At 46.9% G+C, this 23,251-nt stretch overlaps 1 protein-coding gene across 3 annotated transcripts in view; it reads right to left on the bottom strand.

Annotated features, from left to right (window-relative positions):
- The window catches only part of REXO4 (REX4 homolog, 3'-5' exonuclease), a 185,864-nt gene that overhangs the window by 40,893 nt on the left and 121,720 nt on the right, over positions 1 to 23,251 (bottom strand). For all 3 annotated transcript variants that reach the window (XM_069609354.1, XM_069609353.1, XM_069609355.1), the window contains exon 3: positions 3,624 to 3,955. In XM_069609354.1, the coding sequence (XP_069465455.1) occupies positions 3,624 to 3,955 (332 nt within the window). The remainder of the gene's footprint in view (positions 1 to 3,623; positions 3,956 to 23,251) is intronic.

Below are 23,251 nucleotides of genomic sequence, written 5' to 3' on the forward strand. Positions count from 1 at the left end.
ACAAAGAAGTACAAACCTGTTGGGGGGGGGGGAGGGGGAAGAGGGGGGAGACGTGACTTTCCTTTCGGTGCATCCTACCCCTGGAGGTTCAAGCTGCGACAGTGATTTCATGACTGGCCACATCCACCGTACCTCTGCCCACGGACAGTCCAAAAAGACTGACTCCCTAGCCAAGAAGGTTTCTGCGCCAAGGAGCATCGCTCTAAAAGCAATCACGCCAGCTGGGCCTTCGTGAAGTACTCCCCCATACTGTGGCAGACAATTGATGAAGCGGTTGAGCATATCCCGGAAGGGGAAATTAGGGATGGCTTTTTGGACGATGCCAATGAGGTGGCCTGCCAGGATCTGCAGGAGAGTCTAGACACAGCTGACTGCATAGGCTGGGCTATGGGAACAACCCAGTGCTGAGGAGGAAACCATACCTACACAGTTCGGGGGTTTTGCCCAATGTGCAGGCCAAACTCTTAGGCTTTTGACGGCAAACCTCTGTTTGGGCCAAAGGCAGATGAACCACTAGAAAAGCTTAGAGAATCAAAATTGCTAATCAATTAAGTTTGTTTGGTAATCAAGAAAATGTTAATTGGCAATCCCTGCTAATCAATTTTTGAAAACATATTTATGCCTTGGACATGCATGTACCAAGAGCTTGCGGCACCTCTGGGTATAATCGCATCAACTACTGGTAAAGCATGATGGCACAGGCCAAGTGTTCATAAAGCAACACAAAAAACACTGGAGCTAAGGACCCCCTTCAGGTATAACAATCTGACTTCAGACCCACATGCAGCATGGAAACGGCAACCATCACAGTGATGATTGATGCCCTTAAGGATGGCCCTCAGAGATGGTCATCCTTGCCTCCTGGTTCTCCCAGACCACTTCGACACAGTAGACCCAGACATTCACCATGGTACTAAATCACTGCATGGGGGTCAGCGAAACAGTGCTCAGTTGGTTAAAGTCCAACCAAGTTAACCGCCACTAATTCAACCAAAGTAATTCCTCCAGATCACTAACCCTACCCATCACCTGTGGAGTCCCACAAGGATCCATCCTCTCCCCTTTGATCTACAACCTTTACATAGAACCACTCCGAACTCTCCTGGATCCATACAACATCCACCAACACACAGATGACATGCATCTCTATCTCAAGGCATCCTCCATTAAAGATAGCCACAGACTCCAGGCCTGCCTCACATTGATCCGGCCCCCTCAAAGACTGAATTCCTCACTGTTGACGTTCTGTGAACTACTGAAGGATTGTTCTTGGCATTCGGGGCAGTAGTTTGTTTATTATTTATTATAGTTAAGAGGCTAGCAGAATTATGGGAGGGAAAACCGGTGGAACCAAAAGCAAGCCCGTTATTGCAGGTAATACTAGAGCAAACAAGGGCGAAGACAAGGATTTTGTGCATTTACAAGGCCCTATAGGAAGAAGAACCCAGGGGGGAACTGAAGGTAAAAGGAAAATGGGAGGCGGATGTTGGGTTCCAGATATCTGAGAAGGAATGGACTAAAATTTGGGAGCAAGTCCAGATGGTGTCACGAAATGCTAGATTCCAATTGATTCAGTTTAACCTCCGGTATAGAGTATACGTGACCCCAACCAGATTACGAGCAATGAAGAGGACCCTGAGCGAAGAGTGCCCAAGGTGCGGGAAGGGTCTAGTGGGATATTGGCACATGGTCTGGGAATGTGGAATCATAGTAAGTCACTGCAACAGGGTGATTAAAGGGGTGAATTAGTTACTGGGGCAAAAACTGGAGTGCAACCCCCAGAGTATGTATATGGGGGATCCTCTCAGAGGAGGAAAAAGGTACAAGTCAGGAAACAAGATGGCGAGATTCTTATTGATATTAGCTAAACGCCGGATGGCAATGGCTTGGAAACATCCACAGGGGCCGTCAATATCTTTATGGCTGGAAGATGCTCGTAGATGGGGAATAGCCAAATTGGAGACATTACAGGCTGATAAGGTTCACACGGAGGAAGAAGGGATAATGGCAGACTGGGGTCAGCTGTTGAACGATCGGTCTATATCCAATGACCGGAAACCACCATGAGGAATGGGTAAAGGAAGAGGTGAGATAGTGGGGAGAGGTCTTGGAGGGAACTACAGGGGGGCATCCGTAAGTGGGGCCTGCTAATTAAGGGGAATGGAGGAGGCTGACAGAAAGGGAGATAAGGTGGAGGCATTAGGGAGGCAGCGTTAGAAAGGTCTTAAGGGAAATGGTCAAGAAATGGGGAATTATGGGTTTGGGGAAGAGGGTGGAAGGGAATGTTGGGATGGTTATCTGTTTTTAACTTATTACAAAATGCCTATAAAGTGTGTTAAAAAAAAAAAAAACTGAATTCCTACTGTTGACCAACAATACCGAACATCCCGACATCCAGATCTAGTTCCCCACTATAAACCTGGAGGTCTGCACACCACAGCTCACCACCTGCACCAACGTCTACATCAACACACCTCCTTTAAGGAGCACAGAGCAAGGAGGAAACTGCTTGGTACCAACTTTCCCTCCTGTGGAAACTCGAGCCCTTCATCCCTTTAAAAAATCTCAAATCTGCTTTCCAAGCCTTGGTCCCCCTCCACCTAATGGGGGCAATGCCGACCACCCTGGCACCCCCGGGATGTGTCCATGTTGCAGCACCAATGAAAGGACTTGCAAATTCAACTCCATCATCTCGACACTCATCAAACTGCACTAGCTGCCGCTACAAGCACATATCCCCTTCAAAGCCTTCTGCATTATCTGCAAGCCTGTTTCCCTCAAGTCCTCCAAGCTACCCTGCTGAGATGCTCAGCATCTCTGGAGGCCTATGATCGGTGAAGTAAACACACGTGGAGACTAACGTTGCTGGCGCAGGAAGAAAAGAACCAGAAGACAGTCCTTCTTGGTCTGCCTATGCCACAAGAGTCAGGAACCTCATCCTCATCAGCATGAGACACCCGCTCCTACATTTCAGGAAGGAGCTCAAAGCATTCTTCAAGGAATGGCTCCTCCTAACACTTAAACACTTAGGTCTACACTTGCATATGCCACATGACCTGATACATAGGGACCCTCTCCACCGCCCACCCCCCAATCCATTTCCTCTCCTGGTTGCTTTTAAAGCCATTGCTGTCAAATTGCCTGCCCTCTTACACCCCAGTTGTTAGCTTCCCCACTCTTGCATCTATGCTTCCCTCATTGTGTACCCCGCCCTTTGACTTGTAAACCACAACGTTGCTTCCCTAAGATAGATCTGCACTCAAATATCATAATAACAAAAGCCACTTAAACGAATAAAACTGGACCAGGAGATTTTCATAGGGGACAAGAGAGTTTCTCTTACGTAAGCTAAGCAAGGGTGCAAGTTGCCAGCAACTAACCAGATATTAAAAAGAAATAATAATTCACTAAACACCCCAATTATATCCATAGACAGCACAGTATTTCTCACTTGCCAAAAGTCAATTATCACTAGCCAGTAGCAAGTGCACATTTCGGACCCGAGCTAAGCAATTCCATAGGGTTCATGATCTTCTTTCAATATAAAAAAACAGTATAGCTCTAGTTATTTTTATTGTTAAATGCTACACACTCACTTAAAAGATTAGGCAATCTTCACTCACTCAGTTAAAGGTTTGGCAATCGTCACTTCAGCTTTCTTCTTTTTTTTCTGCTGGAGATGCTCCTCCTCACTCTCAATGAAGCCATTCTTCCCTCTCTTCTTCCTTGCTCTGCCCTTCTGGTCAGAAGTGCTTTTCTGTTGGCTAGAGGTAGCTGTCACAGAAGCCAGGCCTTTTGGTTTCTCTTCGGACTGGTCCTTGGAAACTGGCTGCACATTGGTGCAGCCTTCTTTGCTCGTTAAGCTTCCTTCAGCTTTTGGTAATTTGGTAGTTTGTTTCTTGTTAGACGGTGATTGAGTGAGCAGAAGAGAGTTGGACGTTTTCGGTTTTAGCAGCTAATCACATGAAGAAAATAAAACCATTAAAGCATAAGGTCAATTAAGCACAGTCTTATGCCATCCCCAGGCTCAGTTACTGAGAGAAGGAAAGAAGAGCACCCCTGAAGTCATGCTCCTTGAGCGATTAAAAATCAAAACTTTTTTGTGTAATGTTTCTCATGAATGGTGCCAGATAACAAGCAAATATGATCCATGCATCTAGATACTTCACCAAACAACGGCAACAAAAAATGCAGCAAACGTATATCACCTTGCTAGGGAGGTGTTGCTATGTTCTGCCCACGTTGCTTCAGCGTCATGAGAGATCCGTACCCATGGTACCGCAAACAGAACATTTCTTGCAAAGTCCAAAAAAGAAACGAATGCCCGTGCATAGGTGCAGGTCACCCTTGTGCAAAGGCTACCCGCAGTTATGCATGTCTTGGCTTCCATACATTTCCATGCAGGTCTTCATGGACTCTTTTGGGGTTTCTCCCAAAGTAAAACTCCCCAATGCAATTTCCTGAGACAGATCCATGCAATGTGTGTCTTGGTTGCCTCCCCTAGCATCATTGGACTGTCTGAACCTTTGTAACTCCTTTCAGTTTGAGGTACTCAAGAACAGGATTCACAGTTATGTGGTGTTTGCCAATATCACAGCCCCCCCAACCGTACAGAACATTTAGAAAGTTAGGAAAAGGAGAGAAAACGTACCTTTTTTAAATCCACTGATACCCGGTGACTGGTTCTTTCCCAAAAAGTTTATGGTAATAATGTCTTGTGCAGGTGCCTACTAAGCCTTATTTCAGACGGGTCAGTTCCAGCAGAGAATATTAACCTAGGGAAAGCTATAATGATCCTCTCCCAGGACTCTTTTCCGAGCGAACACTCCCCAGAGGCAGATTATGATCATTGCTCCAAGGTCCACAAGGACACCATTTCCTGTGGGTGTTAGGCTTAATGGGCACCTTGCCCTGTACATATACAGAGACCTCAAGAGGCTTGCACTCCAGGGATAAAGTAGAAACCCTTTAGAGGTTCTTCCTTATCCACCCGGCTCCTTTTCACTGCGCTGGGCACAGGTCAAAGCCTAGGAAGCCAACCCACAGGTTTGGTACGGACTGCAAGAGGTCCAGTGTGTTCTGCGCTCCTATGATCAAAGTTCTAGTACACAAGTGCTTGAGGAGCAAATCTTGTAAATCAGCACGGCCTATGATTTAGAGTACCCAAAAGCCCAGAGAGGAACTCTGGCTTCAATTGCAAATAGGTCAGTTCCTGGTGCGGGACCACTGGTGTGACCAGCCTGGCCCCTCCAATGTTTTCAGAGGGAGCACCTTTAGGATTTATGACCCAGTTCTCTTACAATCCACTTTTGGGCCTTCATCAGCTCCAGGGAGTCTCTGGACCGACTGCAGTCTGACACACCATCCTCACACACACTGTGGAATGACTTCACAGTGCGGGCACCTACATCCACTGGTGTGTCAGGTCCACAGGTCTTTGATGCATACACCGGGTAAGGCTTTCACCCTCCTCAGTGATGAGCCTTTGCAGCCTCTTTTGGCACATGGGCTATTCAGTAACAGATGCCTGCACTAGTCTTCCTGTCGACTCTTAAGGCCATTCATCCCCTCCAGATCACTGTGGCTGCTAGTTACATGGCCTATGCTACCATGGTCATATCTCTGGAAGCTAGGCTTGAGGAAGCTTTAGGTAAGGTCATGACATCTTACCCAATGCAGGATTACTTACTCTTTCATTCATAATGATGCCCCGCTTTCCTAACTGGATGTGAAGTCTGCTGCAGCAGATCAGACCAGAAAACTGTTGCAAAGGACCAGTTTCTGCTGGCCCTCCACTTCAGAAATGACATAATAGTCTCGGACAACAGGGAAGGGGAATTTCTCTGAGATGGTGCAAATTCGAGGCTAAGATCAAGAGATCCTCAATCTTAGAGCAAGGGTGCTCTACTTCACACAAAACTCAAGGGTTGTGTGTACATGTCCCCTTACAGAGGCACTTTAAAATAGAATAGGTGGATCCCATCCCCATTCTCCCTCTTAGAGGTTTCTTCTAATGTACTTGGGAGGTCATTTTCATAAATGATCTGGGCTATGTGTCACAGTCTTGCATCATGGAGGCCAGATTACCATTACTTTTTTTGATAACATACCTTTATTCCAATGTTTATGTTATATCGCAACAATCCGAAATCAGACAGGAACAGACTCTTTATGAAAAAAAATGAAAAAAATAAATAAATCGCATACCCTTCTTAGAAACCCATGAACATTAACAATAGCCTCTGCCTCTGACCACCTAACTTGGCTCCCCCTTTTTCCCCTTCTCTACCTAACCCCGAGCCCCGCCCCACGAAACCCTCCAGCATTTGGTCTTCTCCCTTCCCGGTTGCAGCCATCTTACCCCGCTATCAGACTCTTGCAGCATTCAAAAGCCTTTGTTGTGCATCAACCACTTCCCCACACGTTCTTGTGTTTTTGTGGGCATCATCCATTCTTGGAAACCAACTTCTCTAAGCTCATGGAGCTATTCACTACCTCTTCCCAAGCATGTAAAGAAGGACTACTGTTGCCACCCCAAAACCTCTTTTAGCCAATACCATTGCAGGGATCGAAATTAAGATTGGCCAACCGGGAGCTAAAAGCAGCTTCTCGGTATTCAACATTAACCAGTGACCAGGAGCTGCCACTGGGGAACAAGGGAACATGGTGTTAGTGCATAGAGGTCTGTATATCTAATTTTAAGTTGCAAACACCATTTTGTGCATTATTTATGACCTTTTATGCTTAAAATATCATATATATGTGCCCTAATGTGCATTTATAGATATTCCCAAATACACAGTTAGAAAATCACATAGATGTGTTTGACATCAGTTGGCATGGGAAGCCAACAGTAGCTCCTGGTGTCAAGCTAACCAGGCTCTACTAGGTTACATGCAGGAGCTAAATGGCTCCCAGCTACCCTCAATTCCGAACCCTGCCATTGCCAAACCAATCAGAGTCCTCTCATGGCCGGTGAGTGAGGAGCGCCCTCCCACCCCAGACTCCCTAGCAAACACACCAGCGGGTCGATGGCCAATTCTTCCTCCACTAAGGTGTTTATCACCTCCAATACCTTCCCCCAGAACGTGTATATCTTAGGACAGGACCGGACCATATGATAGAAAGTCCCTCCTGCTATCTCGCAATTAGGGCATGTACCATTGGCCCTCCTCCCCATCCTATGTAGAACTCGAGGCATGTAGTATATTCTATGCAGGATCTAAATTGGCCACAGTCTCGAGTCAATGGTAACCTTGTTTGCAGCCGGGGGCTTTCCCAGTCATCCTCCTCCACCAAAGGGTCTAAATCATTCTCCCACTTCTCCCTCAACTTCACCAGTGGCTTTGGTGTTGTGCTAGCTATCCATCTATATGCCGTGGAAATCGGTTTGGTCTCCAAATTCTCGGTTGGAATAAGGGAGACTCCCATGAGAGCTCAGGTCCTCTCTCAACTGTGTATTGAGTGTGTCGCAAACATGTTCGCTCGTACCCCATAGGTATTTCTCAACTCCTGAAATGGTTTTATTCCTTTTGCATTTAGCACATGTTCCACTTTCTGTAGCCCTTTGTCAATCAACTTCCTGTGTCCCTGAACCTTGTTGAGTTTGGATATTAGCCAATTCCCCTCATGATGGTTGGTCAAGGGCCAGTTTGTTCCCATCTCTGGTTTTCACCATTAGAGTATTTTCACCATTAGAGTATGCCAGGTCTTCATTACCAGTTTCCTGTGCATCACCTTGTATAGAACTTGACCAATGGGAGGGGAGCGAGGGGGGGGGGGTCGTGGATTTCTGCAGGTTAATTGCTGGATCAACATCCCCCAGAAAGAACCAGTAATTGGCCGCCATAGCAGATTCCTGAGCCCCCTGTCCAGTTTATCAAAGTCAGTTGCCTGTATCTCATAGGGTGTGGTTTTTATAACGTAAGAAAATGTGGGAAAGGCTTTGATTTTAAAGAGCGTAATCTTACCCAACAATGACAAAACAAGATCCGCCGATCTAGCAACATCTTTAAGAAAGCAGCACACTGCTTTGTTTGAACCGGTGCCAGTTCAAAAGAAAAAACTCCCTCTGTGATCCAGTGATAATACCCCGGTATTATAAAGGGTCCTTGGTAGGTTCAATCCCCCCATCTCCCTGGAGACATAATGGTCCCGTTCCATGAGAGATTTTCCCCAGCTAACATGCAAGCCACTATAAAAGTCTAATTCTTGAAGCAGTTCATCTGCCCTCGGTACTGAGGTCTCAGGGTTTCTCACATTTAGGAGAAGGTCATCTGTGAACAGGGATATTTTGTCCACATGGCAGTCTGGTCACTAAACCCATAAATAGCCGATTACTTCTTACCACCTCAGCCAATGATTTGATCAGAAGTGTAAAAAGAAGCAGGGAAGGCGACAACCCTGTCTTGTGCTGTGCGGCAAACGAAAGGGATCGGAATGGCGCCCATTAACCCTTACCTGCACTCTGAGCTTCATATAGAAGCCATGCCCAATCAAAAGCAGGTCCAAAGCCTTTCCTAGCCATTACCACCAATAAATATGCCCGGTCAATAGAGTTGAATGCCTTGTGTGAGTTTAGTGATAATATTGCATTATTTTGTCAGGGTAGCTCACTTGCTGATATAACCACTCTACGAACAGTGAGGCAGGTCGACCTTCCTGGCATAAAGCCACCTTGATCTCTATGTATCAAGTGGGGGAGAACCACAAAGAACCTATTGACCAGGGCCTTCGCTAGGATCTGGACATCCCTGTGTAAATGTGAGATAGGCCTGTACGACTCCTTGTCTTTACCCTTCTTGAGAATTGCTGAGATGACAGATTCTCTCAGATCTGAGGGCAACCTCCCCTTCTCTTAACTTTCTTGAAATAAGGCAAGCAGATGGGCGTTAGTCTTCTCTCCCAACAATTTCCAAAGTTCTGAGGGAAGGCCGTCGGGGACCGGAGTTTTGCCCGTTTGCAGTTGCTGTATACTTCTGTCAATTTTGGATAAAGTCAAATCAGCCTGTAAGGCCTCCCTCCGAGACGATGGCAGCCTCTTTAGGGGGAGGGCTTCTAGATCGGACCCCACCACAGCCTCATCACTTCCCAGCACTGCAGAGTAGAATTATGTGTAGAAGGCCATGAAAGTATCAGGACATTCTTGGTTCTCTACCCGTAAGGTCCCTGTTGCTTCTTTGATGCCAGATATCCATCAATCGCTTTCCTCCTGTCTAGCCATCCAGGCCAGCAATCTCCCATTCTTTTCACATTGTACATAGAACCCTTCTCTTTAATCCACACCTCAGCCTTGCTTAATTCTTGAGGTTTCTCCCCTTCTCTCTGCCCGACTTCTGTCACAGCCGTTCCCCGTAAAATAGTCCTCTAGGCTTCCCACAATACCACTGCACTATACCCTTGTTCTCTTGGAAGAAACTGGTGGTGACCTCACCCAAGATCTCACCCATGTCCCATGGCTGCAGGTGGTAGGCATTAAATAGTCATATTCCCTGTGGTCTCCTTCCACCCCTCTACCCCCCCAAGACCCCACTCCCGTAGGACCGGTGAGTGATCGGAGATACCCCTCAGTAAGTATTCTACCTTCCAGACCTTGCAAATATTCTCCCTGGTGGTATAAATGTAGTATGATTTGGGACAATGACCCCGTGGGCCCCAGAATGGAATGAAAAACAGTGTTCCTTCAGATGACATTGCCTGCAAACGTCCATCAAACCTAATACAGATGCCCATTTGTGGAGTTTGGTTGGACGCACACCCCTAGATATGGCTGTGTTCATCCTATCCTTCTCAGTGTGCATTGTGTCACTGAAGTCCACTCCAATGAGGATCACATCCTGTTCACCTTCCAGGATCGCATTCCCCACTTCTCTCATCAACTCGTCTTTGCCTGGGGAGAAGCGTGACATTGCCCACCACACACATATGAGCCCCCAAACCCCTTCTCTACACATCAGTCCTAATGTGCTGTGTGACCCAGGTACCGTTTCCTATTAGGGCTACCCCCTGTAACCTCTAGCAAACCCTGCACAATATACCTTTCTGCATGTGTTTCTCCCCAGAAACCGACAATTGGAGCCCCCAATGGTGGGTTTCTTGAAGCATGACCACATATGGTCTATGGTGCCTCACAAATTGCATTACCACTCTTCTCTAAACCTTGTGCCCAAGCCCATTTACATTCTAGGACAACTTCACCTTAGTCTCCTCCATTTAATCCTATGGAATAAATGTCTATTGGTGCCAACATCGAGGGTTGCCCCACGTGGAACTACCCAAGCAGCCCACTTCCCCTTTCACGCCTTGATGGCCGAATGTTTATTGAAATCCTACCCCCTCCCCATGAATTTTCTTCACCCGCCTCCTCCCCACAACCTCATACTTCCAACCCTCAGAGGCACCAGTCACTCACCCCCAGATCCCCTTAGACTAGCTCCTAACCCTACCTCTCGATTCCATAACCCCTCCCCAGACCACTTGCCAAATCAAATAACCCAAAGTGCTGCCAACAGGGCAGCTTAACATGAACCAAAGGAAAATCTATTCTTCGTATCACCTGACTTCTAACCAATCCGGTGATAATATCCACAAGTGACCCCCACCATCCGTACCCTTCCCCCTCCAAACCTCACAAGTGCACCCCCTCCCTGCTCTGCTCATCTCCCCACAGAGCCGCTGCCAGCTCCCCCCCCCTCCCCCCAACAGTCACCCCTCACCTCTCTCAGGATGTTTCTAGTTCACACATTTGAAGGATTTCCATCAACCTTCTTAACCTCCACCTTAGAAAGCCACAGTATATGTGGGTAGGTCATAACCTCGTCAAGAAACCAAACTTTTCTCATGAATTGTCATGTCCTGTCCGCAGAACATCAGGGCCAAAGATTGTTCCCTCTCCTTATTGCTGAGACACCTCCGCTTCTCGTGACTGGCCTTCTGTCACCAACTCCATCATCTCAGGGCCCCGTAGCCCTGTGAAGCCTCCTCTTTGTGGGGTATAATTGTCCATTGTGTTCGTTGGGGGGCTTTTTTCTGCTACGGCCCGGTCATGGTATTGGACATCACCACCTCGGTTCATGCAGGAATAGTCATCGTCGCACCCTGGTCATTGAACAGGTTTGCCATAGGAAACCCAGTAACCACCTCCTCCAGGATGGCGCCTCCACGAATGGGAAACCGCGTCTCCACAAGGCAGGCCACTCAATGGTGCCAGAAATCCCCTGTGCCAGTGTAGGGTGCCAGTGTAGGGCGCCAGGGAGGGAACATGGGAGGAGGCCCTTAGTCAGCTTAACTCCCGGGCCGCACCAGCCAGTGAATCTTGGGCCGGTATGCGCAACAAGTCGTCCCAGTCTTCACAACGGCACTCTATCGCTCTGCGCCAGGGCCTCTGCTTCTGCCATTTTGACCCATCCCGGTCTCTGGCACATTGTCCTCGATACAGGCTGTCTGGTGCTGACCAAGGGCAACTGGGGTCCTCTGCCTGGGCACCGCAACGAGGGGAATGTTTTAAGATATATTGGGGGTGGGTGTCTAGTCAGGATTTCATCCCGACAGGCCGCACAGGAGCTCATAAGTGCACCCGCAAGCCACTGCCCCAGCACGATTACCATGATTAAGTGTTAATCAGGAATCCATGATGCAAGATGAGAACCATGAATAAATGGTGAGATTTAAACTTTGCCGCGATAAGCCATAAACTTACCAACACCCCCGCTACTCCGCCCGACCCCCAGGTCTGCCATGTTTAAGAGCAAATCCTGACTAACTGCAATTCCGCTATATGTTCCTTCTGGAAATTACATACTCAAGCCTGTGAGCACTAGAACCTGACCTCTGCAGGGAGATGTCCACATCTCGAGTACAGAAGAGGTCGAAACCCACAGCTCGCGGTGCAATTAGGGCAGGCGGGCCGCCAACTTAATCCTTCCTACTTTGAGTGGCATATGGAGATGAAAAGAATGCTCACAGGTGGTCCCCTGTGGATCTCACTTCTTGCAAGTGAACTCTAAAAACCTTCCCGGTTTGGAAAGGCAGAAGAAAGGACTCACCTTGCCTCAAGATTTCGGATTGGGTCACAAGCAATCACAGAATGAAGGAAACGACCCCTTGATCTCACTGCATCACCAAACACTGGTTTGGGCATCGTCCAACACCATCCAAGCTGCTGCAGGGGAACCACCAAAGTTCCTACCTCAATGCTTGATCGCCTCTCTGGCGTCTCAGCATCTGAGGACCGCAGGTTCTTCTAGCATCCCCAACTCCACATTACCAGTCTGCTTACCAGCTTCTTCTCAGTACCCAGACGCTGTGTTGCACCAGCAGAGCCTGTTCACCGCTAGTCAGTCGCTGCTTTGCTACACCAGTGGCAGGCAAGTCTTCAAGCACCGCGGACCCGGCAAGCCTACCATGCCCAGCTTCTTGGACCCGCAAGCAATTGCCACTGGGCAACTGCCGTGCAGAATTTGAACCAGGTTTGATATCAAATGCCACAAACCCTGATGACATCTTGACTCCACCCGTCACTTCAAACCTTCAATTCTTACAGCACTTGTTGCTGCAAGAAGTCTCTTTGCGGCTCTGCTTTAGAGATTTTTATCCCGAGGAAGTCAAGGATTTTGCTGCTGGCCACTCCCAGATGACAAGTCTGTAAACAGTGTCTGAAGCAGGTGCAGCATTTTCAGAATGACAGAAAACAGAAGAAAAGACTCTTGAAACCTTGCTCCAATTGCGGCCAGAGAAACATCTCTCGAAATAACTCTCAAGAAGCGGGAGATATTGCCTCTATCCGAACCACAAAGTCCTAGATTTCGCAACGATAAAGGAAAGGGCAAAGAGGCTGCTCTGCTTTGCAGCAGAGAATGAGAGCTCCATGCAGGCAACTATCACTAAATATGGTGCAAGAGAAGCCACCTCTGCTTGTCCTCCTGTGCAACCAGTTTTAGACCTCGAAAGGGAAAACTCGCTCCCTTCATGAAAGAGGACAGAAGGGGAACATAGACATATCCATTTCTTCCTCCTAATACGCTTCCAAGAAGGGCAGATTGGTATGAGAATGATCCTATCTAGTAAGATAAACCACTGGAGTATGTGACACCTCAAGACAGCCCTGGGAATGATTACATAACGTTAATGTTAAAGGACATTTGTACCGCGCACTATCACCACCGTAGTGGTCCCTTGGCGCTCTGGCGGCTCTGAAAGAGGAGGGGAGGTTGAGTTAGTGGGAGGAAGCAGGAAAAGTGCAAGAGAGCAGTGATGTGCTGTTGGCGGCCTCAGCCCGGTGGGTCCGTTGGCTGGGCCTGGGGTGTTTTCGGCCGGTAGTCGTCGTGTACTGTTGTGCAAGGCTATGTGTGTTTTTGTTTTGTTGTTGCAATGTAGTGAAGTTTGTGCGGTTTGTTGTGCTGTAGGTTTTGGTTGTGTTTGGTTTGGAGTTTGAGAGGTGTATGCAAAAAGGGAAATTGTTAGTAGGGTTGATTAGTTTGCGTCTCTATCCTTAATTGAAGCGCGCTTGGCTTGCGTAGTCTCCCCTGTTGCGGCTCTGTCCTGATCTGGGTCTGACTTGTATACAGGTTCCATACTCCTCTAGTCCCCGCCTCTAATATGCTCTCTGATAGGTCCCCTTATCCTCCATTTAGACTTAGTGGGCCTGCCTATGACAACCTCTCAGGTGGTGGGGGAGATTGCCAGTGTCTCGATAATTCCACACCAATCTGGTACCTGGCGGTAATTAAATTAAGGGGCAGGTGAAAGTGTTGGTGGGATTGTCTGGGTTAGTTGACTCAGTCTCCGTGCGTGCCGACCATGGACAACCAGATTCTTAATCCACAATGGGGTTCCCCGCTCAAGGGTTCCATCTCTTATCAGTCTTTGGCCTTCCGATGGAGAAGAAAAGGACAGTCACTTGTATTCAACACAGAGCGCAATAAAATGTATTTTCATCACAGATTGTACCAAATGTACGAGGGGAGGGACAGGAAACAAAATCTTCAGAACACCAATGCCAGCTAGGCCCCTTGAGACATAGAAAAACATATGAAGCAAGGGAAAATACACCAGAAGGAAAAAGAGTAGGAAACTAGAAAGAATGAGCCTTAAGCTTTCTTCATCTTGGGATCTTCACTAATTGTCATAAAAAAGAACATCTCCCCCAATGTGCGGATCCAGAAACACGTTCTGTTGGTACTCTTGTTCAGAGGAGAATTGCCTAGCATTTCGGTGCTGGACTGCCCCAGGGCAGGACAAAGACTGATATGTTTGGGATATTTCTTCTCTGTGAAAGATAGTGAGCCAAAAACTCTGGGTAAGTCTCTCGTAACCAGGACTAATGTCTGGCAGAGGGACTCATAGGACCCCCCCTTGTTAATTTGCAAGGGAAAATACACCAGTAGGAAAAAGAGTAGGAAACTAGAAAGAATGAGCCTTAAGCTTTCTTCATCTTGGGATCTTCAATGATTGTCATAAAAATGAACATCTCCCCCAATGTGCGGATCCAGAAACACGTTCGAGCTTAGGAGAGAAAAAGCTCCTTAAAATGTAAAAGAACATTAAATTACTGCTCATAACAATAATCATAACACCACCCATCTGGCATAAATGTGTTTGCTATGGACAATGTCCGTTGCGTACAAGAAAAATAGCATTCCTAAATTGCCTTTGTAAAACCCATAAAGAAAACAAAAAGACAGCAACACCACTGAGGTCACAGAGGGTGCAACCCCCATCATGCATCACAGCCAAATTTGGAGTCCGTTCTTCCGATCTCTGCAAGGATCCTTTAACACTTCTTTGCTGCTGTAGAAGAGCCATGTCCTCCAATTCTGGCCTTTTGGCTAGATGTTGAGCCCAGCCTCACCAGAGCCAATCCCTTCTCTGTCCTTTAATGTTCTGTCTAACCATTTTCTGGCATGTTGGGCATTGTTCAACTGTATGGCTGTCTGGTAACTAGCCAATGCAGAAAGTGTGGTCATCCTTTACAGACCCTTTACCACCACATACAGGACACTTAAAGGGAACATTTCGTGCTCAAGTCAGAGAGCAACTACAGCTGTGATACAGTAATAATAAAAGACACACTAACAAGAAAAACACTTCCAAGTGAAGGGAAAGACAAAGAACCGTAGAAAATAGTCAAAATTGAAGCGAGAGAAGTGTTCAAGGATCCGCACAGCGATGGAACGGGCTTCAACTGCCACTGTGCTTCATGATGGGAGGCGCCCACTCTGGCCTTACAGCGACAGTGTTGCTGTTCGCCTGCCCTGTTAAGGCTGCCTATCATTGATCTCTTAATTGCTCTATGGAAAGGACTGTAGAAATGCAGTTTAGGCACATGTTCTTCTTTTACGGAGGAAAAATTGTTCAAAACAAAATGTTTCATGCCAGATGGGTATTAGAATCACTCTTATTATTAGAAGAGATGCATTTATTTTAAGGAGCGACTTCTCTATGTTGAAAAGTGTTCTGTAACACCACATATGGTAGGAGACATTCCGTGCATGCATTCAATGAAGGTACCATGATTCAATGAAAGTACCATGATAAAGAACTAATTGACAAGTAGGTAAGTAAATATTCTTCTTTACCACCAGGGCTTTGAATGGGATAAAGAATTTCAAATTAAAGCCTTTCCCAACGGAGGATAGGTGGAGGGGAGCGCAGGATAGGTGGAGGGGAGCGCAGGATAGGTGGAGGGGAGCGCAGGATAGGTGGAGGGGAGCGCAGGATAGGTGGAGGGGAGCAGGCATGCAAGCAGGCGGTCAGAGGGTGCAGCAATAGGCGCTCAGGGAGCTTTCTTGGCTGAAATGTACACATTTTAGAACGGACGCACAAGCCAAGATGCTGGACTTCCCCTTTAATGGGTAACAGCTTTTTGGCAAACATGTTGACACCAAACTAGCCCCAGTCAAGACAGACACTGACAATACCAACAACCTTAAAGCCATTAGAAAGCGCCAACCTTAATCCTTTCACGCAAGACCTTGGAAGAGCTTGCAAAACCTAAGGTAGGCAGTCGCCATCCCCGGACACACAGCAGACCCACCAATCCCGAAAGCTCAGCATCGGACACCTCGGATGACATCAGGGGTGCAAATTATCTCACAGGCCGAGAGGTAGTGATCACCAGAGAAGTACACAACACAAGAGAGCCTAAGTCCCATCTGAGGAAGGCCCCCAAAAGCTCTCATCGCTACCTTTTTGGAGTGAGGGGGGGTGAGGGTGAGTGCGATTACCCTGCTTGGCCTTGGAGGTGGAGACCATCACGTTGGATCAATGGGTGCTGCTGATTTTACACCAGAGCACACCCTAGAGTTAAACCACAAGGCAGTTTTCAACCACCAAAGGCTCTGGTGCACGGTAACACCCACCTGTGCATGCCGAGCAAGGAAGTCACTGAAATGGTCCAGAGGAAAAGGGGAATGCGTTCCAAGGAACAATTAGGATATGAGGTCTACTCCTGTACTTCGTGGTGAAAAAGGGCAGGCAGCCAATCATAGACCTCAAACATTTTAAGTTAATAAATGGTCAGGTGCATGACTGGAGTATGGACACAGAGGCAGCTGGTCACGCTTTGCAGGTATTTAAGACTTCTGTATCAAGCCCATTAGCATTACAGCTGGAGCAGCAGTCTCCATCCATCCACTCCCAACTGTCTCCTTCACTTGCTCACCATTCCAGAACACACTCCAACACATACATTCCACTGATACACACACATACAATCATCCTCATGCATCACTAAGCACACTTAGTATCTGCATCCAAAAGGTCTATGCAGTGACCCTTTTCCATGAATCCAAGGAGGGGATTTTCTGCTCACCGGACTTACACAGGATGCTTACTTTCATGCACCCTTTCATGACAAACATCAATGGTACCGCCAAGGTTTCTAGTGGGGAATGACCACTGTCAGTTCAAGGTCTTCCTTTTCACACAGTGCTCCACACCCAGGGTATTCACAAAGGTCCTGGCCTGGATGGGCAAGCATCTGTGCAGAGAGTTTCTACATATACTCGTACATTCATGATTAACTGTTCAGTGACAATAAAACAGCAAGCTGTCCCAAATTGTCTTCATGACTTGGCCTTGCAATAAACAGACACTTCTTCACTGGAGGCATGGACCAGCATACCGTTCTAGGCACTGTCCTGAACACCACTGGGTTTTGCAATGTTGCTCACAGTCTGAAGAATAAGAAGCATTTGCGAGACTAGTTCAAGGTGTCCGTGGCCCTCACGTCTTTGTGTATCCAATTCAAGCCTTTGAAGATTAGAGTGTTGCAGGAAGAGGTTCAGCTGCAATAAGTGCAGGCCACGGGTAAATGTCCTCTAGATTTTAATCCAAAGGCTCCAGGATTTGGAATGGTGGACGAAACCGTCAAATCTCATCAAGCGCATGTTTCTTAAAAGGCCATAATCAGACCTCTGAATTGCGACAGATGCATCACTCAGGTTTGTGGAGCTCACTTAGGTTCCATGTCCATCTGCGGCCCTAGGCCACATACAGAGAAAACTTTATATATTATTGTTCTGAAGCTAGCCCTTCAAGCCATTTTACAGCAGATCACCCAGGAAGATGTACTTGTGTAGATGGCACAACTACAAGGTTTTACATGAACAAATAAGGAGGAACTAGGACAATGACACAGAGGAGATGCTCAAGACTTGTCAAAGTGCGCTACCAGACATCAAGTAACAGTGGTGGTGGAGCATGTAAGATCTCAAGCACGCTTACAAAGGGTCATGACTAGCCGATGTGGCAAGTCAGAATCAGGAGACAAACAACTCATTGTGACTTTAACTTCATAGTTTTACTTCAGTCCTAAAACCTGTACTAGCCCTACGACTCTGGTCCCTATGATAAGAAAAAGAAAAGAGTTAAAAAAGTGTGCATGTCAGACATAATAAAGTATGTCTGTCGTCTCGAAATCTAAACTAGCCTGATCCCTAGCCCTACCTCTACAAAGGAAAAGTAATCTCAACACAAAATCATTTAAGGGCATTTTGCCTAAATGGGATATTCTTGGCTTATTTTTGAACCAGCCTAGACCTTCTTAAGATTAGACAAGGGCTTCTTGCCCCAAGCAGGATTCCAATCCCATCACCAGCCAATGTCTCTAGGCCTTCGCCTGACTCATAGATCCAGCACAAATGTTCATCAAGTCTCATTGGTGTTTCTCGCCTGGTACACAATGGAGTAGTGTCTCAAAGCTTCTTGGCCTGCCATTCAGTTCCAGTCCTGTACAAAGTGAAGTCCTCTTAAATGTACTCAACTAGCCAGGCTTTGTCCGGCTTGGTTCGGAACCTCTTTGGCTCCTACCCTCTCTGGGGTTTGGGGTGTGCCCCCACCCCACCTCCATCCCCCGTGGGGTAGCTGGTCTCTCAGCCCCTCTTGGGCTCTTCACCTTTTCACTCTGGCTTGGGGTATATGGATTATCACCATGTTTTGGGCTATCCACAGCAATTCTTTAGCATCCCACCCTTACTTGGGGTATATGGGCTTCAATGCTTCTCATCGGTTTGTGACGGGACTTCGGCGTCGACTACGGTACATGGGGGTCATGTCTTCCCTGGTTGGTGGGCCAAGCTTCCCCAGCTCTAGGCCTGGTTCCAGGGAGCAGAGTTCTGCAAGCTTTATCGCTCCTCTGCACTGACTGTGTGGGACTGCTTCCTGTCTCCGTCTCGATGGGGTATAGGCCCTTCTCTGCGTCTCAGCTCTGCAGACTTGCCTGCCTCTTTTTATGTTCCTCACTGGGAGGAGACAGAACAGCCCATTGATCCTGCATTTCATACAGTGATGGAAGCAGTACAGTCAGAAACCATACTACCTCTTCATGAGCACTTCCATAGTTGTCTGATGCAATCCATATATAGCAAATAAAAATATTTGCTTCCTGGGACAAGGGAGGATGATGCATATGCCTGTCCAGGGATGTCATCCGGGGATGGGCGTAGAAGTCAGCCCCAGTGGGATCCCCACTTGCCCGGTCCCCTAGAGGGTGTTAAGCCTAGGGAGCTCACCGCCGTAGTCCCTAGGGAGTGGCAACCCCTTGGGGAGGGGGGAATTATTCCCTGGATTTGTCACATAGGTGAAGCAGTTCAGTGGTGTTCTGCTTGTGGGGATGCACCATAAGTGGATCTGTTTGCAATGGAAAGTACTGTCAAAGTTCACCACACAATTCCCCCGGAAAGGGTCACTCGTGGACGTTTTCCCCTAGATTAGAACAACGTGTTTGTATACACCACCCCAGCAACTATCGATCGAGGGAGAAGTTCAAAATCTGAAGACAGCAGAATATGTTACGATTTTGATGGCCCCAATGAGGAGACTGCTCTGGTATTCCAACCAGATGGCCATGTCCATGGAAGACCACATTCCACCCAATAGTGTATCCACCATTGCTCACGAGGAAACAAAAAGGAAGGTGGTCCACAAATCAGCCTCCCACATCCTTGTAGCCCGATTCCTGAAGTCCTAGAAAACGGCCATCTGATTATTTCCCAGTAGTGCACGAAGTTGTACCACACTCTGGGGCTGTTATGACTAACGGGACTTACTTTCACAAGTGGAAAAGATTCTGCATCTGGTATAGTGGTATGGATCTTGTCCCTGCGTCTTCACGGCTGCAAGTCATTTCACAGTATGCAACAGGGTCATATCCATGACGCTGTCAGAGGGGGACACGACAGGGAGCCTTCCTGACCAGGGTCAGGACGCTTACCAAGACAAAAGCCAGAGCCAGCCCTGTCCCTGATGCAGGGAGTGGGAGATCCAGCCCTTAGCGCCCTCCACCCCCCCTCATCCCCACCCACCACACTGTCTCATGTAGTCTTGTCTGCATACTGTAAATAAAGCTCCCTCTGGTTCAATTTCTAAATAAACTGCTGTTTGTGTATACATTTCTCACTCAGTACATAAGCCATTCAATCAGTGGGTAAACGACCATCGTTCTGTTAAAAAAAAAAAATACCCAAACCCTTTTCTGTAGTGTTAAGGTAGGATTTACAGTCCCCCGCGGACTGCCTGCCCTGTGATAATCAGACACCATTAGCCCCCTGGCACCAGGGCTTTCCTAGGATGTTGCCACAGTATGAAGACTCAATGATGGATTGGTGGTATGCACATACTGCCTAGTGAGGTCTCCTCACACTAAAGACTGTCACTTTCAATGTGCCTTTGCTGGCCAAAGACAGACCTCTTTAAAGGAGATATTGCGGACCTGTTCAATCGGCTTCCAGCTATGTGATGTGGGAAAGGTATATGCTTCAAGAATTTGGGAGTCATGTTTTGCACCATCCATGCTAAACATAGGGTACATCCCCATTATGATCTATGCACCACACAGCTGCCTCAGAGGTTTGGGGGAATGGGGAGCAGGGGTAAAGAGAGTGAGGGGGGGCCCTAGGTGACCCAAATATTTTAAAAGGGCGTCCCCTCCGAGCCCCCCTGCATTGTCCACCAACCCTGAACTCACCCAGAAAAAGGAGAGGGGGAACAAATAGAACCAATGTAAGATACTTTGAATGATACCAAAGAGCATTTTGGGAACATAAGAATTGGCACACATTTTTATATGGCATATCCTTGACAATGATTCAACCGTTCGGAGCACATAATGTACACTGGCCTTGCTTCTACTTTCATGTATCTTAACACCCTCAAAGTAAAAGGACTGGAAACCATGAGTCATATATATGCATTGGGACAGCTTCCTTGTTCGGGAATCAGGTGTTGGCTGCCCGCATATCGCTTGCATGCAAGTATTCCATCAGAGCAGTGCTAACCACTCAATCGTGATTAATGCATCTTGAAGATATGGGAAGTCTGGGCTAGGGCAGAGGGAGCCCACTGACGGACAAGAGGAACATCCATTAGATGGACCTCCTGTTAGGGGAGTTGTCCTAAAGTCCTACTGGCAGTAAACTAGCCCAGTGGTTTATAGATCCCCCAACTCTTAGTATCAGTCTGTACTAACTCAGGACCTCGGTAGAGTGGCAGAGCAGTCAGGCTCAACTTAAGAGGAGGATGCGAGTTGTAGGTAAGTACACTGAATCTAGTTATACACACACAGCAAATAAGCACTTACATAGAAGTATAGATTTATTATATTTACACCAGAATCACTTTAAATACTTTAGACGTTTACACTAAAACACTTAGGAATACTTGATAATACAATTCAAAGGGCACTTTCACGTTTGTTCGCGGTTACATTTGTAGCAACGTTAGAAAGGGAAAAGACAATGTTGGTTATTGCGCACTGATGCGGTTTTCAACAGTTTATACGGCAATGCATTTACTCTGCAAACACATTTAGTAAAGTCACTTACAGCCAGACCCCCTGTGGGAGCTGGACCTACTCGGGCACTCTGGAAGAGAAAGGACAGGGGGGTAGAAAACCCCTCCCCTACTTCCTGCCAGCACAGAAGCACCCTGGAGCCTAGGCAGGGCTACCCAAGGGAGCCACCCAAGAGACGGACAGACAGACACAGACAGACACAGACAGACACACCTCCCCCTCCCAGAAGGGCTGACAAAGAACAACCATGCTAGTAATGGTAAAAAAAGAAGGGGGTCCCAAGTTGGTACTTGGGTGCCCTTATCGTGCACCACCAAGGCTATGGATATAGCCTGCGGTTCCAAAGAATGCCCATTAGTTGGCAGAACATGCCCACTACCACCAGCCATAACTAGGTGATGGCCTATGTGACTAAAATGTCACAGGAGCTGAGAGACGGGGGATAAATATCGCTTTACCCCTAAAAAAATCTAGTTGCTTGGGGATATTAAAAAAGAATCTTGAAAAGGAGGACCGAGAGGGTCCCCAGAAAGACTGCCCTTAAGGAGCTGTGTGCTGCAGTAGTAAAGCACAGATGCCTTTAAGAGATATGGAGCAGACAGACTCCATAGTACAGGTAGAATACAAAGAATAGAGTTCCAAAAGACAGAGCCTAAAAAGAATGAATGGGTGGAAAAAGTTTCCACTAGGATTTAAAGAAAAAGGTCCAGAAGTCCAGCAAAAAGTGCTGGGGGTCTAACTAGGAGAGGGGATGAAGCATAATGATAAATCTCCCAAACACCCCCCTTGAAACTTAAAACTTTTTAGCTGTCTTTGAGACTGTTGGGTATGGAGACCATCAGTGACGCATCCTACATCATCTGGTGGAATCGGGCCTCCAACCTTCTTCCATCAGGCTGCGGCTTCAAGATAAAAAATACATTTTAAAAAGACACACACTTTTCTCCCATCCTTTAGTAAAAGGTTTTCTCACTGGTTTACACCAAGATTTCTCTGCAATCACACCATTGGCTCCAGCTTCAGAAGGAAATGCAATGCTCTCTAGGATCAGGACTACGCCTTTCGATAATTTTGGGTGACTTGAAACATGCGATTTTGAAAACCACTTGTGGAAGCGTTAAGTCCCCAAGGGGCGAGCAAGATGCAACTTTTTTTGGCAACAGAACCAGACCTTACATTTCATAGGCACACTGCCTAAAATAATCACAGGTAACCAGGATGTTCATTTACTTGTATTCTTCAAAGAAACTTCTACATCCACTGAATAGATGCCACGCATATTAGGTGTAAAAGGTATCTCAATTACTTTATAGTCAGAATCACAGAACTTAAGCCTTTTTCACAACTTTTCTTCACCCAAGGAATGACCATAAGCGATCAGGCTGCGTCTCAGCTACCTTTCTGAGATGGACAGCAGATTCTATCAAATATTACTACAAGGGAGCGAAGAAGCAGTAGTCGAGTAGGGCAAAGGACATTTACTACTAGAGGAAAAGCGGAGACAATGGTATTCCTGTCAACACCCCGTTGAGAGACATTTAAAAAGCAGTTACCACTGGGTTCGAAATTGAATGGAGCTACTTTTGGCACCCAAAGCCAACTGATGCTGAACAAACACACCTTTGTGTATCTATAAATAAGCATTATGACACATCTATAAAACATTTAAAGCATAAGGGTCATAAATAATGGGCCAAGTGATACGTTTGCATCTTATGTTAAGATCTATAATACATTTGAAATTCAGCATAACCTCAAGTTACAATTTGAGTTCAGTGACTAAGCAGCATCTAGAGAGTTAGAAGAGATCCATGGACTTTTTCTGTTCTTTGAAGTAGAAATTAAGTTGCATTCCTGCCTTTCAGCTCTAAGGGGAGACAACCGGGTATTAGAGAAGGGGTGGAGAGAAGGTTTTAAAAAGGAAATTTAATAAGTAACTTCAGAAAACTAAATGGATGTATC

This window comes from Ambystoma mexicanum, chromosome 8, assembly GCF_040938575.1.
Source record: "Ambystoma mexicanum isolate Mex_15411 chromosome 8, UKY_AmexF1_1, whole genome shotgun sequence".
In the NCBI taxonomy this organism is placed as follows: Eukaryota; Metazoa; Chordata; class Amphibia; order Caudata; family Ambystomatidae; genus Ambystoma; species Ambystoma mexicanum.